We start from the raw sequence: 9,785 nt of genomic DNA on the forward strand, positions 1-9,785 counted from the left end.
TTCCTTGGCATCTTTAAAAGAAATTGTTAAACTAATTGGATTGTTGAATTAAATTGAAATGAGCCGTGTCATGACAAAACCAACATAATGGGTTTGCAACCAGCATGGATCCAGACCAGCCTGCGCATCCGTGCAGTCTGATCAGGATCCATGCTGTTCGCTTACAAACCCTATTACAAGTAGAGAAACTGATAGCGAACAGCATGGATCCTGATCAGACTGCGTGGATGCGCAGGCTGGTCTGGATCCATGCTGGTCGCAAACCCATTATGTTGGTTTTGTCATGACATGGCTCAAATATATTTAACATTTTAATCTTTTAGGTACTGACGTAGCACTTTATTTGCATTAACAAAATTTAACATGTATTTTACTTTTCTGTGACCTTAACAAGAGCTTGGGTTTACTTTAATTTTTACAAGCTAAATATGACACAAAAGTGATAAAAAGATACACGCGAGCGTAAAATGGTAATTGTAAAGCAATGACAAATAAACAAAGTTGGGTTTGGCTGGTTTATCTCTACATAAGAATGAGTTATGGTTTAAAACAGGCAACATATCGTGCTAAACAAATGAAAAAAAATGTTTTATCTATTTATGAACAACCACAATGCTTTGTTTAAACATTTTTGAAACATTTCTCTTTGTAGACTATCTAAAAGATACCGATACTTGTCTACCTAAACAAACAATGCGCGTATTGAAAAATATAATTTCCTTAAGATGTTTACTTACACACCTTTACCCTTTCGCAGTTGTTTCTTTACGTGTTTGACAAATGATAATTACTCTTTGGTGTAGGAACTTCCTGATTTAACAATTGATGATATACGAAGTAAACAAGTAGTGTACATGATAAAATGTACTCTGCCTATTATTGACAATTTTCAATGTTGTAAGTATCCTATATTTCTCTATAAATCAAATTTGCATGCATGATGTTTTTTTTTCTATAATGAAACGGTTATTCTTATTCCGTCAAATAAAGATCTCGTCTTTTTGCATCTCCCATGATTTCTATTAAGCGAACTATTATCATTATTATTATTATTATTGTTGTTGTTGTTGTTGTTGTCGTCGTCGTCGTCGTCGTCAGCAGCAGCAGCAGCAGCAGCAGTAGTAGTAGTAGTAGTATTAGTATTAGTATTAATAGTATAAGTAATAAGTATTATTATTATTAGTAGTAGTATTATTATTGGCGTTATTTAAGTACACAATTCAGTTATATTCTGAGCCCAACTGTTCAACTTTTTAATGTTTTTTATACCAAATCAACATAAATTTTTGTTTTCTTCTCAATGGATATCGTCCTAGTTCTCCACACAAACCGGTGATATTAGATTATTTTTAACTATAAGCGTCATATGCAAAATTAAAGTGAAACGTCCAAAATATCTATATACGTACATGTATCTATTCATGCAATCGAAATTGTCATTTCGGCGATATATTTAACGAAAATTCAAACATATTGTAACAAATTAGCCGTTTCTTTTTGCATATGGAGAACAACATTATCCACATGTGTAACAAAATAGTTTTAAATTACTAATATTAACATAGCAATAGATAACATTGCTATGAGAAGCTTAAAAATGTCACGTAGGATTCAAAATTAGTGTCAATATAATTCATATAAAATTATTATAACAAATCTAAACTCTTTGTTTAACTAAAATACTAAAAGAGAAGTATTATTAGATTTGTTTACTGATATCTGTCGATTTCAGTAAGAGTTTACCGTTTATAAAATATGGATAAAAGTACTCTTTTCTATCTTTTTAATACATGTATATACTTTTTATACGTATGGACAATAATTATACTCAACATCCCTAATTCCGCGCCATCACTTATTTCACTGTAATAGCATATTTTCATGTGACAAGTGTTAAAATTGGTTAGAATTGACATATTTTAATCACTTAGCTATACAACAAAGTTTTTGTGCAAAATATTTTAAATCTCTAGATTTTTACGTAAAACAGAACAACATTTTACAAATATCTGCAAAAAGCAACAATAGTCCATTAAATATGTGCATATGTCTGAAACAATAATCAGTTTCTAAGTGTTCTTGTTTGTTGAACAAAAAAAGTTTGAGTTAACGATAATTTTAATATTTAAAATCAAGCAAAACAACATGTAGAAATGTTAACTGAAACATGAAAAAAACTGAAATGTAACACCATTACGGCGATTTAAATGATGACATAAGTTTTCAGAATGGCCGACATATGGTTTACGTTTGGCCCTTTAAAATTGACTTTGACTGAATTTATTGTTGTTTCCTTGTGCTATACAGCAGAAAATTCCTACATGTTTTAGCTTATGACAATTTTTGTACCATAAGTTTCATTTGTTGTTTTTTTTTCTGGTTTCAAAGCGTTAAGTATCGTGAACTAAGAGGAGCACAGTATAAATGACATACATCCTCAATTATATTTTTTGTTGCTTGATTCTAATTGTGAATTATAAATAAATGATTTACCGCTAACTATCTAAAACGTCAAATGATCCGCAATAACGATTCCCTCGCATCACAGTTTGTTTGGGTTCTTTTCTGTTGAAAATGTGTCAGAGTGCGTAAATTGGCCAGAGTGTAGGTAGGTATTAGGGATTAAAAAGGACATGCTTGTTGAATGACGCCTTTTTTCCGGGGTATACTTATTTTTACGACAGGGAAAGAGATACAATAGAAAACGGGGAACGTGTTTTATTTTTTATTTTTGTCAATGATACAAAAGAGAAAGAACATCAAAACAGTTGGCAATTAGATTTATACTCGGGGCCTATGCCCTCTTTGTACAAATCAGTTAGTCTCGCGTTCCGTTGCTCTTTCTATAACCTGAATACAATTTTATAATAGTAGTGCATAACTTGTATTTTGTTTGGTATGACATATAATTATTTGCGACATAATGGTACTTGACATTGCAGTGAATAAAATGCTAAAACGTCTTGCACACTGATTGGTTGACAAATCTTTCAATGGCTTTGGGTTACCTGGTCTATACAGAATAAAAAAGAGGGCATGCTTCCTATTAAACTAATAGTGACTATAGCACAACGCAAACATGCATAATTATAAGTTTTTAGACTGTCTACTTGTGCTGCTTATTGTAGATATAAAATATGTGCACTTAGAGGAAATTTCGGAGTCAAAGGGTTTGGGAGACAAGTTTTTAGAAAAAATGATTGAAATTAATTTGAATGTACAAAAAACACTTGAAAGACTGGATAAGAAGATTGATAGTGGGAAAGAACGAAATAGGAGCGTACTCTCAAGGTAAGAACAGTTATTATCTCTCCTAACATTCTGAGATCATATGATAAATCTAAATAAATCTGAATGTATCTATATAGATTTCTATCTCTTCTTGTGTGTGTGTGTGTGTGTGTGTGTGTGTGTTGTGTTGTGTTGTGTTGTGTTGTGTTGTGGTGTGTGTGCGTGCGTGTGTAATTAAAAAGTTAGCTTGTTTTTTATGAAATCTTTTAACAATTACACATTTCAGATTGTTGACCTCGGAACGACGGGAGTTGCTTGTTGAAGATCTCGAAACAGATGGTTGGGAGATGATTTTCCGAGCTACATCATGTAATGGGCAAAACGTGTATAAAGCCTGGACAACAGGTGGGTAGTTTAAAAGCACATTAATCCTAAGAATTGAATATCTTATATCAAACATATGTTTGATACTTGATAAATGATGGATTTATACTTCATAAATGATGGGTTTCAGGCATCTTATATGTTTTTGATTTTAAGAAACTGTGTCGCCTATTCAGAAAATTACACAAAACGGACTAAAAACAGAAAGTTTTTTTAGGTCAGACCGCTGATGTTCGTCTGTAAAAAAAATTTTGAGTCCGTTATATACAACGCAGACACTCTAAGAAACTTCACGCAATTACAATCCACATGCATTACATTTACAGATGTTTCATTGGGGGGTTTGTTTAAATGTCTAGCATCGTTTAGCGATTCAATTTCATGAACACTTTTTGTTAAGATTCTATCTCGTTTTTTCATGTATTGATATCAGTCAGTTTGCATAAAATATTTTACAAATACAAGAACAAAAAACATTATAAAAATAAAACATACAAAATCACAATGATGAACGGCATGCAATATCTCAGACGACAACTTAAATGATGAAATTACATATGGCGAACATAATAAAATATATTTAGCTATCTACAACAAATAAATGCGTTAATTAACAAGGTGAATTAACAGTACAGAAAATGAAATATAATAAATATATGAAAATCAGTGTCAGAGGTAGTGGGTCCATTTTGCGACATTTTCTTCGTAAGCATTGCAGCTTGTGAACACACCAGAGCAATATATTTTGTCGACGACTGCATGAAAATGCAATAGAACTACAAATATTAATAAATTTAGAGGAAAGTCAGGAGGGTAGAATTGCATTTCGGTTTATTTATCTATTTTATGTTTTTTTGTCTTCTAAAAAAGAATTTGTATCTTATAAAAAAATAAAAATGTTGACAACTAAAACTGTGATCAACCTTTTTTTCGCTTTCACATACGGGGGTTAAAGTGCATTCTGGATAAGCGGATATTCACATATATTTTACCGATGCTCAATTTTGAGATCCATATGAGATTTATATACCCCGAGTAGCATTACATTAACAAACAAAAGCTGCTGATTCAAAACGTTATAAGTTTACATAGTATCATAGACTGTAACAGGCTCATCCATTGTTAAAGTTGACTGTAATCACATAATTTCGAATACATAATGTTATATATTATACAAGTTATACTCAGTTTATATATTTATCCTTTTCTCACTCCAGTACTTCCTCATTTAATACACTGTCATTTAAATGTTAACAGATATAGCCTTCTAATTTGAGAATAACAACAAAACAATTAGCCCTGATTATTAACGACGAATGGTATTTTTATCTTAATTCTTTTCTTATCGGCAGGGGCTAGTACATGTTCCGACAAGCCAGCTTCAATGGAGCGATCATATTCGAGTCACTTCAGAAACAATATTGTCTCAAACTGGGTCAATATTGGAGTAAAGTATGTCAAATATGCATTCTACAAAAACAACAAAGAGGTCGCTTATGTCAAATTCAATGCAACCGGAAGTAACATCAACTCCTGGTTCGACAAAAGTCGAGTTCTAGCCTCCAGTTACACGGATTTAACATCAACAAGTGTTTATAATATATTCTCGATTGCTGGATATCACATTCCAGGAAGTTTCGAGCGTCGCTTTCATATCAACAAAGCTTATGGCGGATGTGACGTAGATATTGGTCATATGGTTGTTTCAGAAGAAATCCCTCCCAAAAAAGGATGTTTCTGGGATATTCATCCAACATATCCACAATTCCTGTATTCAAAAATAAATTCTGTGGACGTCTGGAACAGGAGAATGTTCGGACGAGCCGATTACATGGCAATATTTATAAACATCTAGATACAAATATGAGCTTTGAAAAATAAAACTTTTTTCTCTTCTTTTATGACATTGTTAATGGCGTAAACAATTTATCTTTGGTTTATAAACTATGTCAATAAGTAAGGTTTTTCAGTCATTATTTTTTTTTAAATACATATAAGTTACTCTGGCATGATTGTTTTCAGTATTATTGTATAAAAAAAAGCTCCTTAATAATATTACAGTTGAGGGATATGAAACAGTTTGTTGCATACGCTAAAATCAACGGAAATAAAACATTATCTAACACAAAAAGTGTTCTTCTTTTCTAGTGTTCCATCTAGCTCTTGATGAAATATCCTACCTGACCAATAATATATAGGAAATACACATGTATAGTTCATATTGAAGTGACCTTATAAATAATTGTACTTGCAATTCTTTAAGTTGACTTTTAAATCAAAATGTCATTTTAAGATTTTAAAATTATAACATAACTATGATAAAATTTAGTGTGTATGGACAATATGTCACTAAGAAGTAAGAAATTTAAAATACAAAAAAATATTAGATTTAACTTAATCATGCAGTATGTGAAAAGAAATTGACGTTTCTTTCAAAATTTAAAATAGAATACTATACAACGCGGTGATAAAATATAATGCAACACATAATTCAACAGAAAACAGTACAATAAAACACATTACAATAAAATGAAATATATGCATTGTACAATAAATACAATACGATACGATAAAAGTCAATTAAAATGAAGTGCAATGTAAATACACACCGATACAGCACAGCACAGTACAGTACATTTCAGTTCAGCTCAGCTCAGCTCAGTTCAGTTCAGTTCAGTTCAGTCCAGTCCAGTCCAGTCCAGTTCAGTTCAGTTCAGTCCAGTCCAGTCCAATCCAGTTCAGTTCATTCAGTTCAGTTTAGTAGAGCACAGTTCAGTACAGTGCAGTGTTCAAAGTGCAGCGCAGTCCAGTCCAGTACAATACAGAGCAGACTAGCGCAGTACAATACAGTACAACTCAATTAAATACAATACAATACAAAACAATACGATGTCCTTCAACAGATCAATCAATTTCATCCTGCAAAACTATGCTGGCGATAATGAAGAGGTGTCATCTCTGTTATCTAACATCATTCCATATCCTTATCTCCTGTAGCTTTAAAGTATACTTGCTTTATCCTTGCAGTAATAAACATATGATAAATGTTCCGTAAACTTTTTAAGTGCTTGCAGTCTATACATTATGACCGTTAACAATGGTATTATCTTTAGATTCGACATTCCTTAGTTTGCACCTATCCTTTTTGACAGGGTGCTTAATTGACTGAAATACTTATTCAAGAAACAAAAATACAAAAATATATATGTTTTATTGAAATAAACTATGATGTTATGTATACGAAGTCGAACGGCTTGAAAGGAGGCAACTTTGGAGCGAGAGTTTTAATAACCCCGCCAAACCGGCAGCATTCTTTAGTATTCGGATTCATAACATGTGACCTTTAAATAGAGGATATTGAATGAGTGTTGGTTTAATACTGAATTTATTGAACTAGTTAAATAAATTATATCATGCGTGCCTCTGGTGAGCATAATACAATTTTATTCAACGAGTTTAAAAAATTCAGTAATGCACTTACACGAATTTAATATTCTATTTATCACATACATAAAATAAAGACCTTTTGAAGCGGACAAGATACATTTTCCATTGACGCGCCCATAGTATAAGGCTTACATTTAGCGCGTTTTCAAGTATATATGCTCGGCCTTGCAATATCATTTTTACGGAGTCGCAAAAGCGGCACGGGTATGTGATAAAACAGAGAACTGGCCGCTTTTAAAATAGTTACTTTCATTGAGTTATTTGAATAGGTCTAATTCTAATATCAAACATAGGTATGGGCGGTCCGGTCCTGTATGTAATAGAAAGAGCACCGAAACACGAGGCTATCTGATTTGTACGAGGGGGCGTAGCCCCCGAGTATAAATCAGATTGCCGAGTGTTTTGGTGTTCTTTCTCTTTTGTATCATAGTCAAACATGACAGCACGTTCCCTGTTGTCATAATATGAAACCCCAGAAAAAATTAACCAATGAACGAGCATTTGAATATGATAGTTCTGCCCCTTTCCCTGTCTCTGCCGTCACAATATGTAAACCCCGGCAAAAATGAACCAATCCACGGGCATTATCTGGAGTGCGGGTAACTGATACCCGCACTCCAGTTACCGCACTGTGCATGTATATGTATACGATTTAACTCTGACACTTTTTCAACAGAAAGGTACCCAACCTATGATACAATAAATTATTGTCAATTAGAATTTCCGCTTTTCCAATCAAAATTACCAACATACCCAGTTTCGGTTTACATTTTAAAGAGAGCCCCGGTATCAAGCAGTTATATAAATATGCTAGAAATACATGTGTTTATTGTAACGATGGGGTAGTTGTGTCGGACCCGGGTCTTTCAAATTCTATTTGAAAGACCCTGGTCGAGTGTTGTTATAATAATAACATTTAAGTGGTTTTTTTCCCCATCCTTAAGCAATCAAAAATGACGATTTTTTGAGAGTGCATTTTTGCCGACACAAATAGTATATACAGTCATGTACATTCAAAATGAATTTTTACTTTTTATGCCTTTACATATTTTTTTTTGAAATTACATAGATTTATATTGTTGTTTTTTTTTTGTCTTATATATCCCTTTAGTATTGTACTTAATCGTATCGGCATTGTCCATCGTATCCCCCAATGACGTCATCCAAGGGCGACAACTTGAATACGGTCTTAAATGAAAGGGTCTATTACTTTACTTCCTTTTTTAATTCGATTTAAATACTAATATCTTCTGCTGATGTCACTGAATTAAGCTTGCACGGTTTGTCGTCTGCTAGACTCAATATTCTCTTGGCCATGTCGTTTCCGTCATCGTACCACCAACAGAAACTAATAAAATATGTGTCATGTTTAAATTATGGTAGATCTAATTGTTATATGATCAACCGCTTTAGCTTGATAATAAATACATTGGAACGTCATACCTACGTCAGTACCCTTTTTCTTTGCGAAACGTCAAATTTGCTTTGCATCGACACGCAAGACCGCTTATGAACATTAAAAAACAATAACGAAAAATGTAATAAGACTCGAACGTTTTGCCTGTCATAAATTTTGTGATAAACTTACTAAGAGTTATGCTTTAATTAATTTATTTATTTATAGATCTACTGTAACTTTTTGTGAACCGCTGGAGGTTATTCGCGCTCTACTGACTGATACTAAAATCGCTAAGACTGTAGTTACTTCCCTTAGATTAGTTTTCGCCATTTACCCGCATGCAATTATTAAAAACGTACGGGAAGTTTTATAGTGCTTTTTATCAAAACTTGACACGGACATGTTATATATCTGATTGGTACAGAGTGGTTTAATATTTAACAAGTAATAAGAAATGATAAGTACCGTAAAATGCTACGAAACAAGTGAAAATACGAATTATCAAAGTGCATATATAACCGGATAGCAAATTGCCCGTACATGTATATTTTCAAACAATAAATGCTGCTATACTGTGAAAATAATCTGTTTTAATTGACAACCATCTGTTCAACATAAGAGTCTCATCATGACTGAATTTTCCAGCAAGGTCTTTGAATATGAGAAATTTGTGAATGAAAAACTTAAAGAAGATTTGAGGTTGATACTTGAACAAAGAGATAAAACTTATCAGCAAATTGCTGAATACTTACAACTTAAAACTTCCATCGAAAAGATACAAGAAGTCAAGCTTACAGAAGGTCTAAAGACTAAAGTGGATCTTGGTTGTAACTTTTATGTCCAGGCAAATGTGCCAGACTCCTCGAGAATCTTTGTATTTATAGGATTTGGTTTCTTTTTAGAAATGACCCATGATGAAGCCCTTAAATTTATAGGCAAAAGAACAAAGTTACTAAACGTGCATGTAGAAAAATTGACAGACGATGCAGCTAAGGTTAAAGCAAATATTAGGTTAGTCCTCGAAGGTTTAAGAGAGTTGCAACATATCAGCAATGAACAAGAAACACCAAAAAGGGAAATGTAAGTATAATTACATGTATATGTATCAGTTGACCTTTTCGAAAACCTAGCTTAACACCATTTTCCGGTACGTTACGGATTTAGCTGTGGGGAATTACACCAAATGATGTGCATAACACAGTTACATGATATTTCTATTTTTCTATTATTATTTTACGGTTTAAGGTGAAAAAAATTGACGTATTTGAAAATTATCAATATTCCTTTAATATCTATTTCAATTTTTTCAAAAAATAAATTGTTT

The 9,785-nt window shown here is 32.5% G+C and overlaps 2 protein-coding genes across 2 annotated transcripts; both read left to right on the forward strand.

The window, feature by feature from the left end:
* The first annotated feature begins 3,011 nt into the window (after positions 1-3,011).
* LOC132739336 (uncharacterized) lies at positions 3,012-5,748 on the forward strand. Its single transcript, XM_060727030.1, has 3 exons — positions 3,012-3,291; positions 3,518-3,636; positions 4,968-5,748. The coding sequence occupies exons 1-3, from the start codon at positions 3,080-3,082 to the stop codon at positions 5,468-5,470; spliced, it is 834 nt and encodes a 277-aa protein (XP_060583013.1). The 5' UTR covers positions 3,012-3,079; the 3' UTR covers positions 5,471-5,748.
* Positions 5,749-9,089: 3,341 nt separating this feature from the next.
* On the forward strand, positions 9,090-9,545 carry LOC132739360 (protein UXT-like). The gene has a single exon (XM_060727058.1). The coding sequence runs from the start codon at positions 9,090-9,092 to the stop codon at positions 9,543-9,545; it is 456 nt and encodes a 151-aa protein (XP_060583041.1).
* The last annotated feature ends 240 nt before the right edge of the window (positions 9,546-9,785 follow it).

This window comes from Ruditapes philippinarum, unplaced genomic scaffold (genome assembly GCF_026571515.1).
Source record: "Ruditapes philippinarum isolate M1 unplaced genomic scaffold, ASM2657151v2 ctg607_1_1_1_1, whole genome shotgun sequence".
Classification (NCBI taxonomy): Eukaryota; Metazoa; Mollusca; class Bivalvia; order Venerida; family Veneridae; genus Ruditapes; species Ruditapes philippinarum.

Bases quoted from the DNA above. Each gene is read 5' to 3' on its own strand.
- LOC132739336 (XM_060727030.1), top strand. From the start codon at position 3,080: ATGCATAATTATAAGTTTTTAGACTGTCTACTTGTGCTGCTTATTGTA. The intron at 3,292-3,517 runs GTAAGAACAGTT...TACACATTTCAG, and splicing joins AATAGGAGCGTACTCTCAAG to ATTGTTGACCTCGGAACGAC. The intron at 3,637-4,967 runs GTGGGTAGTTTA...TCTTATCGGCAG, and splicing joins GTATAAAGCCTGGACAACAG to GGGCTAGTACATGTTCCGAC.
- LOC132739360 (XM_060727058.1), top strand. From the start codon at position 9,090: ATGACTGAATTTTCCAGCAAGGTCTTTGAATATGAGAAATTTGTGAAT.